Genomic DNA, 24,121 nt, shown 5'->3' with positions numbered 1-24,121 from the left:
CATGTTTGAAGGCTGTATCTTCCAAAACTTATGGGGGGAGATACATTTAAAACGAAAATGGGGTCTTCCAATGCTCATAAAGCTATGTGCACATGGGTGCGGGTCTTCAAACTGATTTTCCTGCATCCACGTGTTGCTTGCATAATCTGAAATGTGTGCGGGTAGCCTATTTATTTTTTATTTTATTTTTTTGCACACACAATTTTTTTATTTTTTTACATATTTATTTTTGTTGCAGTTTTCCTGGCCACATATTTTTCACATGTGTTTTTTTTTTTTTAAGATGGAGATTTTTTTATTTTTTTTCCTATAGTAGAGTAGTCTGTAGGAAACATCTGGAAGAAAAAACTCCATCCTAGAGCATATGCAGCATAAAAAAAAAAAAAAAACCTCCATCCTAGAGCATATGCAGCCTTTTGAAAAAAAAAAAAAAAGCCATGGGCCAAAAAATGCTCCAAATGTGAGGGCAAATGCCACAAAAAATTCCTGCTGTGTATTCATATTTCCATTTAGCTTTCTGCGAACGCCTGGCTGCAGCGTTTTCTGCAAACAATAGGCAGCAAAATAAAAACTGTCACACCACCCTAACATGTCATTACTATAACTCAAATGTATAATGCCCCCTTAAAGGGGTTGTCCTCCAATCTTTATATTTTTTTTTCTTTACAGTTTTCAAACCAGCACCTAGATATGAATACTTTTGTAATTGTATAGCCACTGAGTTATTCAATAAAATGTATCTGTATAGCGCCACCTGCTGTTTGTTCTTTTTTATTTCTTTGTCCTGCTCACGGAGAAGGCCGCACATTCTCAGTTTCATCCTTCAACTGCCTTCTGAGCTGTAATGGGGAGAGAGCTCCAGCAAATATGACACGCCCCGTTGAGCTGTCAGCTTAATATAGGGTACAGGGATGGTTCTAGTTTTGCAAGAAAGAGACTGTCATGTACTATATTATGTCTGATTTTCTTTTTTTTTTTTTTTTTTTTTTTTTTTTTTTTTTACTAATCATAGGATAGCCCCTTTAATACTATTTTATGGTGTGTATCTATAAAGTTAATATATATATTAGTTACATAACTTTTCTTCCACTGACCCACACTTAAAATGGAAGCAAGAATGGGGTCAAAATATTTTCATTGTATAATATGTTTTAGTATTTTCTGACAGTCATTACACCGTTTTTCCTCTCCTCTCAGATCTCACAGACTGCAGCAGTTTTGAAAGGGTAAAATTTTGGGTAAATGAGCTGCAGAACTTCAAAGAGGTTGGTATAGCCCAGCATAGATCTATCATCTGGACACCAGGCCTGCTCCCTTGATCCTAGTAATGTTTCCTTCTGTTGACAGCATTGCCGGATATACATTTGTGGAACAAAAAGCGACTTGGTCGAAAACGACAAGAGTATGAGACAAGTGGACTTCCATGATGTGCAGGATTATGCAGATGGTAAGGTCAACACAATAATGCACATATTCAATGCATTAGGAAAGTCTTTAGCCCCCCCCCCCCCCCCCCCTTTTTTTTTTTTTTTTTTTTTTTTTTTTTTTTATAACATTATCCCCTTAGGGACACAGCATTATTTCACCTTAAGGACCAGGCCATTTTTTTGCAAATCTGACCAGTGTCACTTTAAGTGCTGATAACTTTAAAACGCTTTGACTTATCCAGGCCATTCTGAGATTGTTTTTTCATCACATATTGTACTTCATGACACTGGTAAAATGAAGTAAAAAAAAAAAAAAAAAATCTTTTTTATTTATTAAAAAATACCAAATTGACCAAAAAATTTAAAAAATAGCAAAGTTTCAATTTCTCTACTTCTATAATACATAGTAATACCTCCAAAAATAGTTATTACTTTACTTTACATTCCCCATATGTCTACTTTATGTTTGGATCATTTTGGGAATTATATTTTATTTTTTGGGGATGTTACAAGGTTTAGAAGCAAATCTAGAAATTTTTCAGAAATTTTCAAAAACCCACCTTTTAGGGACCAGTTCAGGTCTGAAGTCACTTTGTGAGACTTGCATAGTAGAAACCACCCAAAAATGACCCCATTCTAGAAACTACACCCCTCAAGGTATTCAAAACTGATTTTTACAAATTTCGTTAACCCTTTAGGTGTTCCACAAGAGTTAATGGCAAATGGTGATAAAATTTCAGAATTTAGATTTTTGGGCACATTTTCATTTTAATCAATTTTTTTTCCAGTAACAAAGCAAGGGTTAACAGCCAAACAAAATGCTATATTTATTGCCCTGATTCTGTAGTTTGCAGAAACACCCCATATGTGGCCGTAAACTACTGTACAAGCACACAGTAGGGTGTAGAGGGAAAGGTGCGCTTTATGGTTTTTGGAAGGCAGATTTTGCTGGACCTTTTTTTTTTTTTGTGTTTATAAAATATTTTATTGTAAATAAGATTTAGAATGTCGTCATCTTGTACCTTTGAGTTACATCAGAATGTGTTCACACACAAAGCGACATAGAATCCGACAGTTACTTGGGCACATTGCAGTAATTTTATAAAGCAATAAATAACAAAAAACATCAACAAGTGACAGAAGATGAGTTGCCATCATTCGCATTACCTACCCTCTTTATTAACATTCCATGGGAATGTCATAAGGAGGCGAGTTAGTTTAACGCATGCAGTGAATCATATGGTAAGTTATACAGTGAATCGTATAGTGAATGGAAATCGCTTACAGCCTGCAAGGCCATCATCTTTTAAGTAAAATCACAGAATTCCTTCCAGGACCCCCAAACTTTTTCAAATAGAGGAGTATTATTGATCTCCCAATGCGCTATTTGTTCTAACCGATACACTTGATCGCAACGAGCTATCCATTGAGGAACAGTAGGCACTGTTCTCGACTTCCAGTTTGAGGCTATGAGAAGTCTAGCAACTGCCAAAAGTTGTTGTTGTAGGCGGTTAGCATGTGGAGAGTGACAACACGGTGCTTTCAGACCTATCAGGCAGAATTGTGGCTTGAGTGGAAGAACCCTAATAGTCAAAATGGAGATAATATCACACACCCCTTTCCAGAAGGGTTTTGCCAGATGACAATCCCACCATATGTGTATGAATGAGCCTTCAGTATCTAAGCATCTCCAACACTTCGATGAGGAAGAGGGGAAAATGTTGTGTATCCTAGTCGGAGTGTAGTACCATCTGGTTACCAATTTATAGTAATTCTCTTGTAGGCGTACGCATCTAGAAATTTTGTTAGTTTGTGATAGCATTAATTTAATTTAATCAGGGGAGAATTTGATATCTAGGTCTCTCTCCCAACTCCTAATAAAGGGAGGTGTTGCTGTTTAGGGAGTATCAAAGAGGGAGACAGATTTTGGAGATTTTCTTACTTTGTTCTTCCCCAAGATCATTTGCTCGAATTGAGTGGGGGGCACTCTGGCTCTGTAACAACTTCCCTGTGATGGCCTTTAAGATGTGTGCATACTGAAAGTGGGATAGATTCTCTATTTGGGGGTGCTCAAGAGCTACATCATCCCCCCCCCCCCCCCCCCCCCGGTGGTTACAAAAAAACATCAAGTATCAGGGTGGAATTTGCTTTATGCCCGTCTCCCAGCGTGGATCTAAACTCAGGGGTGTGGAGTCCCACAATACATCTCTAACCTGCAATAATGATGAGGTTTGTTCTGTTATCAGTTTCCCCACAACTCCTGCGAACCATACCTTGAGGGTTTTACGTGTAAGGGGATTAGTTATTTGCTTCATGGCCTCCTGTCTATGACTCGTGAGTAAGGCTAAGGAGTGCAAAGGAAGTCCCACTAGGTCTTGTTCTAACACCACATCTAACCTCTCCGGCGGATTACGTAACCATTCTAAAACCCTAAGGCCCTGAATTGACTTATGATATATAAGAAAGTCTGGTACTGGTCTGATGTTTAATCACTTGGCTATAACGCAGTCTCGGTTTGGCACTACTCCAGAGGAAGCGCGTCAGTATCCCCTTTAGCTGTAGGAAGAATGTTCTAGGTATACAGATTGGCAATGCTTGCAGATAGTACAATACCTTCGGAAGGACCATTGATTTAATTAAGGTTCTGCGGCGAAACCAGGAGGTAATAGGTAAATCCCATGATGTCATAACATCATAGATTTTTCGCGGTGTATTTTTAAAATTTCCCCGCATACAGTTTTGAATAGTGGGAAGTGATATTCACGCCTAGGAAAGGGATACTGCTGGTGGACCATGAGAAAGGAGTATTTCGTTCTAAGAGGTCTTGTGTTTGCGTGTCTAAAGATACATTTAAGACTTGTGACTTGGTGTAGTTGACCTTGAAATTAGAGAGGGATCCATAGTACTCCAGCAAGGTATGAATCGCTGGGAAGGCTTCCATGGGGTTCGTTATAATGAGGAGGAGGTCGTCTGCAAATGCAGCAAGTGAATGGGTTTTCCCTTTTATAGTCATTCCCTGAAAAAAGAACTAATGGAGTAGATGTAGAATGGGCATGGTGTATAATGTTGATCAGGCAACTTATATTCATTCTCCCCTCACGTCCTCCGACAAAGCCCACTTGCTCCATATGGATCAGCTGGGGTAAGAGCGACTGGAGGCGGGAGGCCAACATCTTAGCTAGTAATTTCAGGTCTGTATTTAGCAAGGATATCTGTCTGTAGCTGGCACACAATGAGGGGTCTTTCCCTTCCTTGGGGATAATTGTTATTTGGGCTGCAAGCATATGTGGATGCAAGGATCTGCCTTCCCATAATGAATTACAGACATGTAGGAATCTAGGCAGGAGGGTTGTTTCAAAGGACTCGTAGTATTTCATCGGTAGACTGTCTGAGCCCGGACTTTTACGGAGGGGGGGGGGGGGGGGGATCTTTTAAGGGCTTTGCTCAGTTCAGCAATGTTAAAAGGGTGTGACAATGATTGTGAATGCTCACTCGTTAGCTTGGGCAGCTCAAGTTTTGAAAGCCACTGCGTCATGTCAGAGTTTAGCCTGGCATTTAGAGGGGGACATCCCTTGGTTCAGATTATATAGCTGGGTATAATATTCTGTAAAACATGTCGCTATTTGTTCAGTTTGATATACCGTTTGTACCGGTGTATTTTTTTGAATATATGAGTGAGCTTTCAGTTTTTTCAGTTGGGACAGCATAAATTTAGAGGCCTTGTCACCGTGAGCATAATATTTAAACTTAGCGGACAAAAATAACTTTGCCGACTTAGTGTTCAGCAAGTTTTTCATTTGTGATCGAAGAAGATCAAGTTGGATTAGTGCTTCAGGTGTCTGTGTGTTTTTTTTTTTTTTTTTATGCAGGGTTTCCGCCCTGGATATCTGGCCATGTAATTCAATTGTCTGCTTCTCTACGCTTTTTAAGATAGGAGCCTAGGGAGATAAAGTGTCCCCTCACCACTGCCTTATGTGCCTTCCAAACCGTACCAGGGGTTATTTCTGGGGACTCATTGAGAGCAAAATACTCTTCAATCTTCACCTTTATGCTCGCCAGATGTTGCAGAATATGCAAGAGCGTTTCATTACGTCTCCAAATCATTTCCTTTTTTGGAACATTGGGCAATTGGAAGCTCATGAAAACCGGTGCATGGTCCGACAGCAATATGGAACCAATCAATGTCTTAGTACAATAAGGCAGCATTGAGGTAGACACAAAGACATAATCCAACCTCTGGTAGGATTTGTGTGCCGGTGAGTAATAAGTATAGTCTTTTTGCCCCGGGTGAAGGGCCCTCCAGCTATCAACTAGTCCTATGTTGGAGGTTTTCCTCCTGATAAACTTCAACGCCGTATGTAAAATCTATGACCTCTCAAGGGAAGTGTCTACTTCTGGGAATATCGCTACGTTCAGGTCACCACCCAAAATTATTGGGCCCTCTGCAAACCCCTGGAGTAGTGCCAGTGTATCCCCTAACCAGGCCGCCTGTTCCGTATTCGGTACATAAATGCTTCCAAATGTTTATCACCCCCTCAACGAAATATATCTGCCCTCTGTGTCTACAAGGGATGAACGTACCTCAAGGGGAACGTGCCTATGGATTACTATGCTAACCCCTTTAGAAGCAGCATTTGGTGAAGTGCTATGAAGCCACTGATAGGTCATGTGGTTAAGCCTGGGCACATGATTCCCCCTGAAGTGGGTTTCCTGTAGTAGTAAATGTCTGTCTACCTTTTGCTTCTGCATTAGAGCACAAATCTGTCCCGTTTTGGTAGGCGCGTTCATCCCTCGCTCATTAAAGGTGCAAACCGTGATTACAGCCATTCACATTCTAGGATTTCCATATCTCTGCTAATAAAGTAAGAAGGTATACTCAGAATACAAAATCATCCCTGTCGCAAATGACTAAACTTAACAATTCTGGCATCTGAGAAATCGCACAGCTAATGACACCTACATCAATCTCTGTAACGTGTGTCATCTTCATAAGTGCGGTAGATATCATTTTGGTGTAAATTATAACTAACAATAACATAGCTCCTGTAAAGAACAACTGGTGGTTCTCATATATGGTCATGAGAGTAGTGGGTGTAGGCTGCCACCTAGAGGATCTAGTGGGGTGGGCAGGCAGCTAATGCAACACAGGTCCTACATGGGGTTAAATGATAGGTATCTAACCAGTGTGAAAAATATAGCAAACCTAAGGCACATATAATATTAAGCATTAGGCTAATGCAATATATACTCAGTCCTTTTCAAGTGTAGGACTGCAGGAGCGTTGTTTCTCCAATCTTCTCCTCTGGCGCTGTGATCGCCCCAAACTCACCGGTGTCCAGGGGGTAATCAGTGGCAAAGCTGGAAGCTGAGTAAGTTCTTGGACCGGGTTCCAGTCCTCTATCTGCAGGTCTGCAATGTCCAGCTTTTCATAGATTCTGCTCAGGTCTGCTGGTGATCTGACTAATCTTCTTATCTGGGAAATTTGTCAGCAGACCAAAGGGATACAGCCATCTGTAGGTTATCTTACGGTCTCTCAAGATGTCCAATAATGGTTTGAGCGCTTTCCTCTTTCTCAGGGATAGCGGTGAGAGATCCTGGTATATCAGGATATTGGATCCTGCAAAAGAGACATGTGGCGATGATCTGGCTGCTTTAAGCACGCTTTCTTTAGCTTGGAAGCGTTGTAGTTTACACACTACAGGTCCTTCTAAAAAACATTAGACTTTCATATATTTTAGATTCATTACACACAACTGAAGTAGTTCAAGCCTTTTATTGTTTTAATATTGATGATTTTGGCAGACAGCTCATGAAAACCCCAAATCCCTATCTAAAAAAATTAGCATATCATGAAAAGGTTCTCTAAACGAGCTATTAACCTAATCATCTGAATCAAGTAATTAACTCTAAACACCTGCAAAAGATTCCTGAGGCTTTTAAAAACTCCCAGCCTGGTTCATTACTCAAAACCGCAATCATGGGTAAGACTGCCGACCTGACTGCTGTCCAGAAGGCAATCATTGACACCCTCAAGCAAGAGGGTAAGACACAGAAAGAAATTTCTGAACGAATAGGCTGTTCCCAGAGTGCTGTATCAAGGCACCTCAGTGGGAAGTCTGTGGGAAGGGAAAAGTGTGGCAGAAAACGCTGCACAGCGAGAAGAGGTGACCGGACCCTGAGGAAGATTGTGGAGAAGGACCGATTCCAGACCTTGGGGGACCTGCGGAAGCCACCGTGTATAGGCGTGTGCAGGAAATGGGCTACAGGTGCCGCATTCCCCAGGTCAAGCCGCTTTTGAACCAGAAACAGCGGCAGAAGCGCCTGACCTGGGCTACAGAGAAGCAGCACTGGACTGTTGCTCCAAAGTACTTTTTTCGGATGAAAGCAAATTTTGCATGTCATTCGGAAATCAAGGTGCCAGAGTCTGGAGGAAGACTGGGGAGAGGTAAATGCCAAAATGCCTGAAGTCCAGTGTCAAGTACCCACAGTCAGTGATGGTCTGGGGTGCCATGTCAGCTGCTGGTGTTGGTCCACTGTGTTTTATCAAGGGCAGGGTCAATGCAGCTAGCTATCAGGAGATTTTGGAGCACTTCATGCTTCCATCTGCTGAAAAGCTTTATGGAGATGAAGATTTCATTTTTCAGCATGACCTGTCACCTGCTCACAGTGCCAAAACCACTGGTAGACGGTTTACTGACCATGGTATTACTGTGCTCAATTGGCCTGCCAACTCTCCTGACCTGAACCCCATAGAGAATCTGAGAGATATTGGGAAGAGAATGTTTGAGAGACGCAAGACCTAACACTCTGGATGAGCTTAAGGCTGCTATCGAAGCATCCTGGGCCTCCATAACACCTCAGCAGTGCCACAGGCTGATTGCCTCCATGCCACGCCGCATTGAAGCAGTAATTTCTGCAAAAGGATTCCCGACTAAGTATTGAGTGCATAACTGAACATAATTATTTGAAGTGAATGAAAAACAACCATGGAATGCCCAATAAAAATAGAAATACTTTATTAAATCATCAATTGATCAAAAAATTCATAAGACATGTTACACAGAATTACTATGGAGAATAATTAGAAAAACAACTTGAATGCAGTAGTTGTCCCCCCCCCTTCCCGTCGGTGCCTCAAAAACCCGCCAAACAGATGGAATACATGTCTGTGCAATATGCAGTGAGGTGATTCACAAGTAGAAAGTATCAAGTAAATATCCGCTACAAGTGACTGTGATGTTCAACTCACTGCACAGCCCAGTGGAGGATTAATGTGTAATAATACAGCCCAAAATAGTAATACTATAGAGCACATAATCACATAACATCCACTTAATAAATCCAGATGAGATATGCCCATATACAACAGATCATAAGTAGCAGGTTGCAAAATAACAAACTCCTACACAAAAGTCCCCACTGGGAACGTGAACATACCCACAGACATGATGAAGGGCTAGGACACCGAACACAAGGCAGGCAAGAACCCCGACCCGCGTTTCGCCTCAGCTTCGTCAGGAGGTTAATAAATAATTATTTGAAGGTTGCCTCTTTTGGTATTAAAAACACTTTTTTCTTTTTTTGGTCGGATGAAATATGCAAATATTTTTAGATAGGAATTTTGGGTTTTCATGAGCTGTATGCCAAAATCATCAATATTAAAACAATAAAAGGCTTGAACTACTTCAGTTGGTGTGTAATGAATCACAGAAAATTACAGAAAATAATGAACTTTATCACAATATGCTATTTTTTTTTTAGAAGGACCTGTATATCTCTTGGGGGCTCAGTTGGGCTTGGCGGAGGTCGGAAGGCTCTGTGTGCTCTCTCCAGTGTAAAATCTAAGTTTCCGCCCTCCTGTATTAAACTTTTGAAAGTCAGTCAGTGTGGGTATAATGGTGTCTGCCTGTATGGACTCTGGGAATCCTCTGAGTCTCAGGTTATTGTGCATGCCCCGATTTTGTCCTGATCCTCAATCTAGCTGTATAGAGAGTTCAGGTGTGCCTGCGCATGATCCATATTATAGGAGATCGCAGTATTGAAGTCCACAATGGACGCTTGTGCGGTTTCCAGCACTTCCACCCGGTCACTTTGTTGTTTGAGATCTCTTTTAAATTCCTTAAGCTCCAGGACCAGTGGATCCAGTGCCTCCGCTAAAAGTTGTCTCATGAAGGCCCTAGAGACAGGTAAGTCTTCTTTTAAAGCAGGGGCTGCCGCTTCGCTACCTTCCCCTTCATCAGATCAGAAGCTTCTGGTGTCTTTGCTCTCGGCGCCATCTTGTCAGCCTGCCTCACGCTCTGGGGGCCCGTTTTCCTCACAAATCGGTCCAGATCTCCTTGCCCTGGTAGCGATTTGCCGGTCCCGTCCCAGGGGTCTCCTTAGCCTTATCTCTGGTGATTTTACCCATGTTGGGGCTTTATATTATTGCTAATATGCCTGCACACGACGATCCTCTGCAGAGCTCACACGGGTGCGTGCATCTGGCTCTGCTGCTAGGCTCCGCTCCCTTTTTTTTTTTTTTTTTTTTTTTTAACACCATGTCCCATTTGAAGCCCCCCTGATGCATCCCTAGAGTAGAAACTCCATAAAAGTGACCGCATCTAAGAAACTACACCCCTCAAGGTATTCAAAACTGATTTTACACATTTTGTTAACCCTTTAGGTGTTCCACAAGATTTAAGGGGCTTCTACCACCAGATTTTCACCTATTTAGCTGCTGACACTAGCAAATCGCTAGTGTCAGTCAGTACCTAACCGTGTTCTTTTATCAACTTTATCTGCTGCTGTTAACCCTAAAAAGTACTTTTGTTGATATGCAAATGAGCCTCCAGGTGCTATGTGGGCGTCTTTTCAGAACCTAGAGGCTCCTTCCACTAACCATTTCTGCCGCCCATCGCGTCTCTCCGGCCCGCCCCCCTCCTGTTGATTGAAGTGAAACTTCTAAGTATTTTGTACCAATTCCCGCGCCTGCGCCGTGCACTTCTGTATTCGGTGCAGGCGCAGTGAGTGAATGCCGGCACCAGGAGCGCGGCATTCACTCACTGCGCCTGCGCCAAATACAGAAGCGCAGGCGCGGGAATCGGTACAAAATACTTAGAAGTTTCACGTCAATCAACAGGAGCAGACACCTAGACTACTCACACTGAACAGATCTATGCCTTTAGCACAGATCTGTTCAGCACCATGGACAGCAGGATGCCCGAGAAGGCGTCCTGTTGCCATGGGAACCTTCCCCGTCTGCCACAACTGAGCAGACGGGGAAGGGGACTGCGGTATGGAAAGGGTTAAACGGCTGACATCGCAGCGCAGATGAACACCAATGAATAGTCAAGAGGAGGCGGGCGCGATCCCGCCTGCCGCACCGCCCGCAACCCCCCCCCCCTTGCACCTCCTGCTGCATAATAATCATTCAGGTGTGCAGTGTAAAATTTAATATTTTAGGCATTTTAAAGTTTCTGATCCCCGCAGGGATCAGAAACTGCAGAAAGCGCAGCAAACCGCAGGTCTGAATTGACTTGCGGTTTGGTGCGATCGCCGACATGGTCGGGTCAGAGGACCCCCCCGGCGCATTTAGTCTAGGTGTCTGCTCAATGATCACAGTTGAAACGATCATAACTGAGATCAACAAATTGAAAAGATATCTGCCTTCCTATCGTGCCGGACGTCTATAACGTGGATCAAGTGAAGGCGAAATCACATCCGAATTCCCGCAAAATCTCGGGTAAATTGGCTGGAGGGGAAGGTAGCGAGACGCTGGCAGTGTCCCGCGCCGCTCGACCCTCGCTGAAGTAAGACGCCAACAGTAAGGAAGGTAAGAAGATTCGACTATATAAGCCAGTGGCATGGGACTGAAACAAGCACATTAGCCACTTGATTGCACTAGTGCATAATATTTTGTGATGTATCAGTGTTATTGGAGATCTCTCATACAGCAAGATCCCTAATATACATCCTTACTCACACGTTTATCCATACCTCAATTGGAACGCATTAACTACAGAGCACTTTATCACCGCAACGTTTATTGTGGAAATAAGGAACTATTCCCACCAACGTATTCAATTTCCGTGGACTTTTTTGAGATTTTATGAAGTGTATTTTAGTTTACTGTATTTTATTGTTTTTTATTATACTGCACACGTGTTCATCTATAAATATTGTGATTTAATTAAATTTTACAGCCTTTGAGTCCAAATGAAGTGTGCTCGCCCATATTTTTAGTTTTAATACCAATAACTAGAGGGTGTCCCTCTATCTTGGGTTAGTAGCACCTATTTCACAATTTCGCCCAGAGTGAGACATCGCCCTGTAGTTTGAACATGGACCCAAAATGTCAACGTTTTGTTCCCCGAGCCACTTGGTTATCACTTTTGCCTTATGGCACGGTGCTCCATCGTGCTGGAAAATGCATTGTTCTTCACCAAACTGTTGTTGGATTGTTGGAAGAAGTTGCTGTTGGAGGGTGTTTTGGTACCATTCTTTATTCATGGCTGTGTTTTTGGGCAAAATTGAGCCCACTCCCTTGGATGAGAAGCAACCCCACACATGAATGGTCTCGGGATGCTTTACTGTTGGCATGACACAGTACTGATGGTAGCTCTCCCCTTTTTCCTGATGCCCGAAACAATCGGAAAGAGGCTTCATCAGAGAATATGACTTTGCCCCAGTCCTCAGCAGTCCATTCACCATATTTTCTGCAGAAGATCAATCTGTCCCTGATATTTTTTTGGGAGAGAAATGGCTTCTTTGCTGCCCTTCCTGACACCAGGCCATCTTCCAAAAGTCTTCGCCTCACTGTGCGTGCAGATGCGCTCACACCTGCCTGCTGCCATTCCTGAGCAAGCTCTGCACTGGTGGCACTCCGATCCCGCAGCTGAATCCTCTTTTAGGAGACGACCCTGGCGCTTGCTGGACTTTCTTGGACGCCCTGAGGCCTTCTTAACAAGAATTGAACCTCTTTCCTTGAAGTTCTTGATGATCCTAGAAATTGTTGATTGAGGTGCAATCTTAGTAGCCACAATATCCTTGCCTGTGAAGCCATTTATATGCAACGCAATGATGGCTGCATGCGTTTCTTTGCAGGTCACCATGGTTAACAATGGAAGAACAATGATTTCAAGCATCACCCTCCTTTAACAGGTCAAGTCTGCCATTTTAACCCAATCAGCCTGACCTAATGATTTCCAGCCTTGTGCTTGTCAACATTCCCACCTGAGTTAACAAGACGATTACTGAAATGATCTCAGTAGGTCCTTTAATGACAGCAATAAAATGCAGTGGAAAGTTTTTTGGGGCGGATTAAGTTAATTTTCATGGCAAAGAAGGACTATGCCAGGGATGGCCAACATGAGGCTCTCCAGCTGTTGTAAAACTACGACTCCCAGCATGCCCAGACTGCCTACAGCAGGGCATGGTGGGAGTTGTAGTTTTACAATAGCTGGAGAGCCACAGGTTGGCCATCCCTGGACTATGCAATTCATCTGATCACTCTTCATAACATTCTGGAGTATATGCAAATTGCTATTATAAAAACTTAAGCAGCAACTTTTCCAATTGCCAATATTTTTTTATTTTTATTCTTTTTATTGAGCATAAAAAATACACAAGTTATATAAAGTACACACAACGGTATGTACCGTACAAAAATCACAAACACAATCCGTACATGTCACGTTACCTAAGACTAATTCTATACATATTATTATGATTGCGTACAATGCATTCAATGTAAGACAAAAGTTCACAAACGTCTCCACACTTCAGCCAAAGAATTAGAAAGATCCTGCCTAGTGTATATCGACTGTGGCAAGGAATACCACCTCTCCCACACTTTAGCAGACTTCGAGGCACATCCCCTATTTTTGTATACAATATTCTCATATGGAATGATCTTCACTAAGTTTTTCCACTGATTCAATGTGGGCCCTCTATCCCCTATCCACCGAATTGCTATTGCTTTCCGTGCCAAAAACAAGGTCTCCCTCAAAAATATTCTCTCGTAATGATCCCATAACTCATCATCTAAAATGCCAAAGATGCAGAATTTGAGATCTATAGGTACTGGGCGCCCCAAAAGAGTAGTTTAAAAAAATCAGTAACTTTCGTCCAGAACCTCTGAATGTGTGAGCACAGCCACATCAGATGCCAAAAGTCAGCACCTTCTATGGAGCACCTATGACAGCACGAATGTGTGAGTACACCCATTTTATATAAACGCAAAGGAGATAAGTACCCCTGGTGTATTATACATAGCTGTATGAACTTATTGTTAATGGCCGGAGATACTAATACAGGAGATTCTAATAAATCTTCAATATCCTCATCAGCAAGGTCTGGTATCAATGTTTGCCATTTTGATATAACCTTCAATGGAGCTAGCTTAAACTTGGCATTCAGTAGATGGGTGTATAACCCTGAAATAAATCCTTTTGGGATCCTGAGATTGGATCACCCCAATCATAGGGAATTTGGCTATCTGAATCTGAGACGCACCAAAATGTGTCTGCAAAGCATGACTTATCTGTAGGAACTTCTGGGTAAATCATATTTACAAACCGGATTCCCAAAAAGTTAGGACACTATACAAATCGTGAATAAATACTGAATGCAATGAGGTGGAGGTGCCAACTTTCTAATAGTTTATTCAGAATAGAACATAAATCACGGAACAAAAATTTAAACTGAGAAAATGTACCATTTTAAGGGAAAAATATGTTGAATCAGAATTTCATGGTGTCAACAAATCCCCAAAAAGTTGGCCATTTTCACCACTGTGTGGCTTCTCCCCTTCTTACAACACTCAACAGACGTCTGGGGACCGAGGAGACCAGTTTCTCAAGTTTAGAAATGGGAATGCTCTCCCATTCTTGTCTAATACAGGCCTCTAACTGTTCAACCGTCTTGGGCCTTCTTTGTTGCACCTTCCTCTTTATGATGCGCCAAATGTTCTATATAGGTGAAAGATCTGGACTGCAGACTGGCCATTTCAGTACCCGGATCCTTCTCCTACGCAGCCATGATGTTGTGATTGATGCAGAATGTGGTCTGGCATTATCTTGTTGAAAAATGCAGGGTCTTCCCTGAAAGAGATGACGTCTGGATGGGAGCATATGTTGTTCTAGAACCTGAATATTTTTCTGCATTGATGGTGCCTTTCCAGACATGCAAGCTGCCCATGCCACACGCACTCATGCAACCCCATACCATCAGAGATGCAGGCTTCTGAACTGAGCGTTGATAACAACTTGGGTTGTCCTTGTCCTCTTTGGTCCGGATGACATGGCGTCCCAGATTTCCAAAAAGAACTTTGAATCGTGACTCGTCTGACCACAGAACAGTCTTCCATTTTGCCACACTCCATTTTAAATGATCCCTGGCCCAGTGAAAACGCCTGAGCTTGTGGATCTTGCTTAGAAATGGCTTCTTCTTTGCACTGTAGAGTTTCAGCTGGCAACGGCGGATGGCACGGTGGATTGTGTTCACTGACAATGGTTTCTGGAAGTATACCTGAGCCCATTCTGTGATTTTTCCTTTACAGTGGCATTCCTGTTTGTGGTGCAGTGTCGTTTAAGGGCCCGGAGATCACGGGCATCCAGTATGGTTTTACGGCCTTGACCCTTACGCACAGAGATTGTTCCAGATTCTCTGAATCTTCGGATGATGTTATGCACAGTTGATGATGATAGATGCAAAGTCTTTGCAATTTTTCGCTGGGTAACACCTTTCTGATATTGCTCCACTATCTTTCTGCGCAACATTGTGGGAATTGGTGATCCTCTACCCATCTTGGCTTCTGAGAGACACTGCCACTCTGAGAAGCTCTTTTTATACCCAATCATGTTGCCAATTGACCTAATTAGTGTTAATTGGTCTTCCAGCTCTTCGTTATGCTCAAATTTACTTTTCCAGCCTATTATTGCTACTTGTCCCAGCTTTTTTGGGATTTGTTGACACCGTGAAAATTTGAATCAACGTATTTTTCCTTTAAAATGATAAATTTACTCGGATTAAACGTTTGATCTGTCATTTGCGTTCTATTACAAATAAAATATTGACATTTGCCATCTCCACATCATTGCATTTCAGTTTTTTATTTGTTTAGTGTCCCAACTTCTTTGGAATCCGGTTTGTACTACACAATTCGTCATAAGTTCAAAAACTATTACCGTCGTACACATCTCCTAACAGACGCACATTATGCAATTTCCAGAATTGAATTCTGGGAAGTGATGGTAAAGATGGGAACATGGGGTTATCCCACAGGGACTTCTGGTATGTGGTCCGAATATTCCTATAAGGATTTACATGCTTTCCACACCTGAACCAATTTCCAATATTTATGTAATTCTCAAAACTTTTGGCCACGACTGTACGCTTGAAATGTAGCTTGATCATCTTTGAGATGTTTATACACCTATATTGGGGTCCACCTCTTAGTTGATTGGACATGATTTCGAAAAATACACTGCTGTCTATAAAAGTTTGACAGCTGACACCAGTGCAAATACCAATCCATGAGGTGGAAGGAACTGCCTGGGGAGCTCAGACAGGATTTTGTGGAGGCACAGATCTGGAGGAAGGTACAAAAGATGTTCTGCTCCACTGAAAGTCCCCAAGTGGCTTATTGCCGGCATGAGCGCACGCACTTGAGAGCGGTTCCGTTCCCTGAATCTTATCCTGACTAATCCTGCCAAGCTGCATTCGTCAAATTCAGAGTGGCAAGTGCAGAGGAGGAGGAAACCCAGGCTCCACGACATGGGACCCAGCAAGGCACAGTCCCGGAATATGCCCGCCAGGAGAACCAACATGGCGCCGCAGCTCCCGCTACTCCACGTACAGCGGTGACGCGTGGGCAGGCCGCACAGCAGTTGGAGCCTGAAGATACTGGGGAACCGGAGATCACGCTGAAAGCGGTCTCTGAGCAGCTCCTCACAGCGATATCATCCCTTACTTGCAAGATAGAGGAGGTGCGCGTTGACCTGGGGCTGCTGAGACAGGACGTGCAGCAGCTGAGGGAGAGAGTCAAGCAGACAGAGGACCGGGTGTCGTTGCTGGAGGACTATACCAGGCCGCTGGGCTCGAAACTGACTGAGGTGGAAAGAGCTGTCGGACTGTGGCGGCAGAAGTGCGACGATCTGGAGAATCGGGCCCGACGCAACAACGTGAGGATCCTGGGGATGCCAGAAAGGGCAGAGGGGAGAGACCCTGCCGGCTTCCTGGAGATATGGTTCAAGGCCCAGTTTCCCGATGCCGCGTTCTCTGCGGCCTATGCCGTGGAAAGAGCGCACAGAGTTCCGGCCAGACCACCGCCTCCGGGCGCGCCACCGAGGCCTCTGCTTGCACGTTTGTTAAATTGGAAGGATCGGGATTTAATTCTCAGCCAAGCGAGGAGCAAGGGTGCAATGTCGCACAATAATGCTAATGTGTCGCTATTCCCGGACTTTTCTGCGGATCTACAGAAGAAGAGGGCCACCTTTGTCTCGGTCAAGAAGCGCCTCAGGGAACTGAACTTGCAGTATTCGATGGCTTATCCGGCGCGTCTCCGTGTGGTGGATGGAGACGGCCTATATTTTTCACTGATCCGAAGGAAGCTAAGGACTGGGTCGCTAGGCGTCCAAGGCCGCACTGACCTGAGATACCGGGTCTGAGTTGCAAGTATTGATGGTCCCTTGGAAGGCATGATATGGGAGCCTTGCCACTGAGTTAATTGTCCTTGTTTTACGGTGCAATCTTCTGCCTCACCTCTATGTAATGTGATTTTTATTAGCTGCCAGACCATTGATCCAGCTCTGTTGTTGAGATTGATTCATGGGTGGTCTGGATGTGCATGTACGCACCTATTGACGCTTAGTTGCACCTGCAGCTGCATTATTTGCATTGAACGGGGAATGGTCGGCTACCTGCACGGGCATAACATCTTTTCTCCCGTACTGGTCCCCGAATACATTGCCACGTTACTAACACTATGATGTATACACTGGATGTATGTTTAGAGGTGTTAGGTGTTCACCTGTTATGTTATATGTTTATCAAGTTACTGAAGGCATGGTCACATCACTTTCTCAATGGGAGTGTGGTTGGGAGGCGAGTTACTACACTGAGTAAGGTTCCTTTTCACTCGCCGGATGGTATCCTGCACTACTGGAGGGATAACCCTATGCTTGAATTATGGGATCTCTAGTGGTGATGTCCTAGAACGTGAGAGGCTTGGGGGCTCCGAACAAAAGGATAGCGGTATTTTCGCATGTGCGACGCTATAGCCCTAGGACTTCAAGAGACTCATTTGACGGCTGACACTGGGCACAGAATTATTAAACAATGGGTGCAGTGGTCACTTCAGTCATATGGTACATCAAATTCTAGAGGTACGGCCATATTGGTGCGCAAGGGACTCCTTTGGGAACCGCAACAGTCTGTTGCCGATCCGGAGGGCCAATACTAGTATATGGCTTTATTAACCACATCCCTTATGTTATAATCAACCTATACAACCCCCCTTCCCGGCTAGTCTCAATTCTTCAAGTGGTTTTGGGGTTTGCGGCGCAATATCCCTCGGCCCGGCTGATCTGTATGGGAGACTTTAATATGGTCATGCGGGAGGAGTTAGACAGATATCGACCGCCTGATGGGAGGGGGACTGGGGTCCATTCGATAACACTGTTCAGTATTGCTGCAGAAATGGGATGGGTGGATTTGTGGAGACTTAGGAACCCGCAGCTGAGGGAATACTCCTGTTTCACTCCTGCTAGGGGGGCGCTCTCGAGAATTGACTATGTTCTGGGTAACGCTGCTGTATATACTGATTTGGTAGCTATTACCTATGAGCCGCAGGGCCCCTCAGATCATGCTGCGGTTGTGGCATGTTTTGATATTCCCGGGGTTGCCTCTAGAGGGGGGAAGATGAGGATCCACCCCATTTGGCTTTCCCTATTGACACAAAATGATAGGATTCCTGATCAGTTGAGAGTTTTTTTTTTTTGTTTTTTTTTTTTTTAGATGTGCAGGGGGATGAGACGGAGGGTTTATTATTGTGGGACACCCTGAAGGCCTACCTGAGGGGCTGTTTGAAGTCCTCAATATCTTATGTCAAGAGGGACACGGCTCGCCAGGAATTGGATTTGCACACTAAATGTAGGGAGGCCGAGGCCTCTTTTTGTTCTGACCCCACAGAGGGGAATAGGATGAAGTGGATGACTAGGGGTAGGTCGTATATGCTGTATCTCAAGGAGAAAAGTGAACGTAGAATGTTCTTCATGAAGCAGCAGTCATTTGAATCGGGGGATAGAGCGGGTAAGCTTTTGGCTCAAATTGCTAGGACCAATCAGTCGTCTCCCTCGGCACTACGAATTTTGAACCCGGAGGGACAACTGGTGGAATCCGTTGAGGGAATATTTGATGGATTCAAGCGGTTCTATCAATCACTGTACAGTTAAGCAGCTCACTACACGGAGGGGGAACTGAGTGACTATATTGCAGAGGTGGATCACCCTAGGCTAAGTGCGGCGGATATAGCCCTGCTAGGTAAGGACATAACCCTGGAAGAAATCCAGCTAGCCATCCGTGATCTCGCAGCTGGGAAGGCGCCAGCCCCGGATGGGATCCCGATAGAAGTTTACTCACGGTATAGTGAGATTCTTAGCCCTCAACTCCTTAAATTGTACTCAGCATCATTCCAGCGCCACCAGCTACCTGAGACCCTGTATGATGCTACTATTGTTGTCATATTAAAGCCGGATAAAGATCCAACTGTGTGCAGCTCTTACAGGCCGATCTCATTGCTAAATTTAGATTACAAAATTCTGACTAGGTTACTGGCCTCCCGTTTGAACAAAGTGATCACGTCTATAGTACATCAGGATCAAGCAGGGTTCATGCCGGGGAGAACCACCTCTGACAATATCAGGAGAGCCCAGGTCATTGCTCAGATAGGAGCAGCGGAGGGTCGTGAATGGGCCCTGGTGTCTCTTGACACGGCCAAGGCCTTTGACTCTGTGGAGTGGCCTTTCCTTTTGCGGATTCTGAAGGAATTTGGGTTTGGACTGGGGTTCATACGGTGGGTTGAGATTTTGTACCAGAGACCTAAGGCGAACATACTAGTGAATGGAACCCAGTCGGACTCATTTACTTTGCATAGATGCCCCCTGTCCCCCCTCTTGTTTGCGGTGGTGATCGAGCACTTAGCCTTGCGCATCAGACAGGATGGGTCTTTTAAAGGGATCTCTAAAGGGGATAGAGAGGAGAAGATAGGCCTGTACGTGGACGATCTCCTCCTGTTTATGGATGAGCCTGAGCGGACCCTTCCCAGTGCTATTGAGGTAATAGAGAAGTTTGGCACATACTCGGGCTTGCACATAAACTGGACGAAATCAGCTATTATGCCTCTTTGGAATCATGGCTGGCCGGAGTGTATTCACAATTTACCAGTAGTGGACCAGTTTAAGTATCTTGGCATTGTGATCACAAGGGACCCTTGCGCGTCCGTGGCGAGAAATATAGACCCGATAGAGTCCCTATTTATTGACAAATTTAAGACATGGAAGGCATTGCCGATTTCGGTGATGGGGAGACTGAATTTAGTTAAAATGATTTTGCTCCCGAAAGGTCTGTATCTCCTGTCGCACGCATGCGCCCCGGTACCTAAGGCCTTTTTTGATAGACTGCACTCATTGATGACGGCTTTTGTTTGGGGCAAGGCTAGGAGGAAGCTTTCGCTGAAAGTGCTACGGAGATCTAAGACAAGAGGGGGGGGCTGCTCTACCCGATTTTTTTTATTAATTTTTTTTAATTTTTTTTCCCTTCTATATTATCTGGCCGGCCAGCTGAAGTATGTAGCGGCATGGGTGAAACAGGGGGATTTACCAGGGCCGGAGTACTGGCTGAGGGAGCATCTTGGTCTATCTACTCTCTGGCCTGTGCTGGAGTCTCCAGGTGTAGTCTCCGGGAGGTTACTCCCTGCTCATAGACTGGCTAATCAAGTATGGAAAGCAGCCAAGTTCAACGCATATGTGGATTTGCCAGACGTGGTCCCACTCTGGAACAATCCCATGTTCCCACACTTGATAACTTTGGAGGGCTCGGTGACATGGAAAGGGTGTGGGGTGCTGACACTGGCTGAGCTGTATGATGGGGGTGTATTGCGGACTTTACAGCAACTACAGGAGAAGTTTGAGATTCCCCACTCTTTATTTTATAGGTACCTTCAATTAAGGCACACCCTGACCGCTCAGTTTAGAGGGATGAGTCGCAGTATTTCTAAGTATCTTTTGATTGGGGTGCTGAGATCACAGGGACCTAAGGGCATTATTTCTATATTGTATACATATTTGCTGGGTGATCGCATGATTCTCCAGCCATTGGAGGTAGAGGCGAAATGGAAAGCTAACATTCCAACTCTGGATGCTGAAGACTGGGAGGAGGCTTTGCTAGTACCCACTAAGGTTTCCCCATCGGTAAACAATAGGCGGACACAATTGTTCATACTGCATAGGAGCTATTTGTCCCCTCTTCGGCTGCATAGGATGGGGAGATCGCCTAGCAGCAGGTGTCATAGATGTCAAGAGGAGAGTGCTGACTTCTGGCACTTGATGTGGGGGTGTAGGTATTTACAGGTCTTTTGAGGTAAAGTTGTAGAGATCCTCTCCACGATGGTGCCTGTCCCGATAGAGGTCTGCCCAAAAATATGTATTCTGGGAGTATTGGTGGAGGAACAGTGGACTCATTATCAGAGGGTATTTTTGGGGGAAGCTCTCTTTCTGGCCAGAAAGGCAGTAGCTCTGAGGTGGATGGCGGAAAGGTCCCCTACGGTGGGCCAATGGAAGACCTTGGTGAATCATGCAATGACGATGGAAAAAGTGGTGTATATCCATAGAAAGTGTCCTCGGAAATTTCAGAGAGTTTGGGGGGAGTGGTGCTCTTCTACTCACTCCTTGCAGCCTATGCATTTACACTCCGTGTCGAAGGATCCCACTGCGCTGGGTGTCTGAACTCTAGAACGTAGATCTATGGTGTCTTTTGATGTCAGGTTGTGGAATACTGTGGATACTTACCACCAAAGTACACAGTGCATTGGGTATGCTGTGGAGCTAGTGGCTCCCCTGCGTGGGTTGCCACTGCTTCAGACTGTGATGAACCATGTCTGTTGTTAAACTTCAATAAAACGAGTTAAAAAAATAAATAAAAATTGGTGGCGGCATCATGTTTTGTGGGTGTTTTTTAAGCAGCTGGGACAGGAAGACTAGTCAAGGTTGAATCAAAGTGCAGAGATATTCTTTTTTTTTAAATGTGATCCAGAGTGCTCTGGACCTCAGACGTGGCTGAAGGTTCACCTTCCAACAAGACAATAACCCCAAGCGCACAGCCAAGACAACACTGAATGTGGCTTAGGGACAACACTGAATGTGGCTTGGGCTACTTTCACACTGGCGTTTACTCATTCCGGCAGGCTTTTCTGGCAGGGGAACAGCCTGCCGGCTCCATAACTACAGTGAACATCTGTGAACTGCCGGAAGTCCGCACGCAGTGGTTTGTGTCCGGCTGCCTCTCTGCATATTTGCCGCGCTGCAGCCAGATCCACGCCGTTCCCCATTAAAGTAAATAGGGCCAGGCGGACTTCCGTCAGCTCACAAGTGTACGCTGTAGTTACGGATCCGGCACGCTGTTCCCCTGCTGGACCGAAAAAATACTAGTGTGAAGCAGGCCTTAGGGGCAACCCTGAATGACCTTGGGTGGCCTAGCCACAGCCCTTACTTGAACCCAATTGAACATTTCTGGAGAGACCTGAAAATGGCTGTCCACCAATGGTCACCATCCAACCTGACAGAGCTTGAGAGGATCTGCAGAGAAGAATGGCAGAAAATCCCCAAATCCAGGTGTGCAAAGCTTGTGGCATCATACCCAAGAAGACTGGAGGCTGCAATCGCCCGCCAAAGGTGCTTCAACTAAAAACTGAGTAAAGGGTCTGAATATTTTGTCAATGCAAGATTTTAGTTTTTTATTTTTGATAAATTTACAAAGATTTCTAAGGTCAAGTTTTACACTTCAGTTATTTTCATTAGTCATTGTGAGCCAAAACTAGGTATGGGTCAAAAACGCTGAACAGGTGCAGATCTTTCCATTATACCTTATCTGAGTAGGCTTCACTATGGTTTTTGGCTCACAATAACTGATGGAAATTACTGATCAAACAACTAAAGCGAGAACTTGGCCTAACATAACAAAATGTGAAAGGGTCTGAAGACCTACTGCATTGCTACATGTATATTAAAGAATGGACTGTTGCCTTTTGTGAGGTCATATATTTGCATTATGAACAATTACATATTATTTTCAAATGTGTATGGGAATGCTTCCATAATGGGAATTCTGATCATGTCTTCTCTTGTAACTTCTGCTATTCTATTACTGGAGACTTCCTCATTAGTTGTGAGGATATGCAACCTATTTTGTCATTAAGAGCTACAGGAATGTTTTTTTTTTTTTTTTTTGTGCAATAACTTTTTTCCTTTTTCTGTAAGATTATTATTTTGGGGTACTTTTGAATTTGATTAACTTTTATTTTTTAGGGGAAGGGAATAGGAAAAAGTACAACACTACTTATTAACTTCCGTTCACTGTGTGGCATAAATAACTTTCTCATCTCTCATTGAGGAACACTGGCCTTGACCATGGGTATAGCTGTTGCCGCTAGTAGGCAGACACTAAGCACACGGTGTAAGCTCCTCCCTCTTCAGCTATATCCCTTCCTGCAGGGATAAATCTAATCAGTTTTAGCTTGGTGTCTGGGAGGCAGACCTTCCTACAAATTTTATTTTTATTTCTTTCCCCTAGCTTGAAGCTTCAGGCTGTCTGGGTAAGAACTGCCTGCACTCCCACCCAGGAGACCAGGGGGTCACCCAAACCCCCTGCTCGTTCCCACTCTCTAGAAGAAAAGGAGGACCAGAGGTCCCCGTAAAAGCCTCGGTCTCCCGCCAGCAAACTCATCACCACAGCTGCCCCAGCGAAAGTCCCCTCTGTTCCGGTGTAGCGTCCCTCACCAAGAGTCCGCACTCCGAAGTTTGTGATCCAGCTGGAGTCAGGGGGGCAGAAGACATCAGAGAGGTGAGTAGGAGCAGTGCTCCACCCTCCCTCCAGTAACCCCTTCAGTACCACCTCCAGGACCCTGGCCAGTATTACCTTCTTCCCATGTGTGTACTTGGGCAGCAATCTCCTTTAAGGCTGGGTTCACACCTGAGCGTCTTACAGCGCGTTCCTACGCGCTGTAAAACGCTCAACAAGGAGAAACCAATGATTCCCTATGGGAATGGTTCTCACCTGGGCGTTTTACAGCGCGTACGATCGCGCTGTAAAACGCCCGACGCCCCAAGAAGTACATGAGCTTCTTTGGGGCATCTTGTCGCGCGTTCCCATACATAGACTTTCGGGAACGAGCGACAATGGGCGTTCGCTGGTCTCTGTATGCGCGATTGCAAACGCCGGTACAATCGTGCATACAGAGCGCTCCTTTCAGAACGCTCAGGTGTGAACCCAGCGTAAGGGTTAACATACCTGGGACGCTGCTGCAGCAAGGGGGTGGCTTCTTTCTTTGTACTGCGTCCTCTGGAGCGCACTGGGAGAGGAGGGGGGGCGGGGTTGTCTGAAGAAGCACCGTTTTCTATGTCAGCGTGTCCGCTTGGTTTTGGGGCAGCCGGGTCCATTAT

The 24,121-nt window shown here is 44.6% G+C and overlaps 1 protein-coding gene across 3 annotated transcripts in view; it reads left to right on the top strand.

Moving 5' to 3' along the window:
* RAB24 (RAB24, member RAS oncogene family) overlaps positions 1-24,121 on the top strand; it is a 55,659-nt gene that overhangs the window by 8,446 nt on the left and 23,092 nt on the right. For all 3 annotated transcript variants that reach the window (XM_044280796.1, XM_044280794.1, XM_044280795.1), the window contains exons 4-5: positions 1,198-1,265; positions 1,348-1,447. In XM_044280796.1, coding sequence (XP_044136731.1) covers positions 1,198-1,265; positions 1,348-1,447 — 168 coding nt within the window. The remainder of the gene's footprint in view (positions 1-1,197; positions 1,266-1,347; positions 1,448-24,121) is intronic.

This window comes from Bufo gargarizans, chromosome 2, assembly GCF_014858855.1.
Source record: "Bufo gargarizans isolate SCDJY-AF-19 chromosome 2, ASM1485885v1, whole genome shotgun sequence".
Lineage (NCBI taxonomy): Eukaryota > Metazoa > Chordata > Amphibia > Anura > Bufonidae > Bufo > Bufo gargarizans.
The sequence above is the reverse complement of the archived record's forward strand: the minus strand, read 5'-3'. Positions and strand labels throughout refer to the sequence as shown.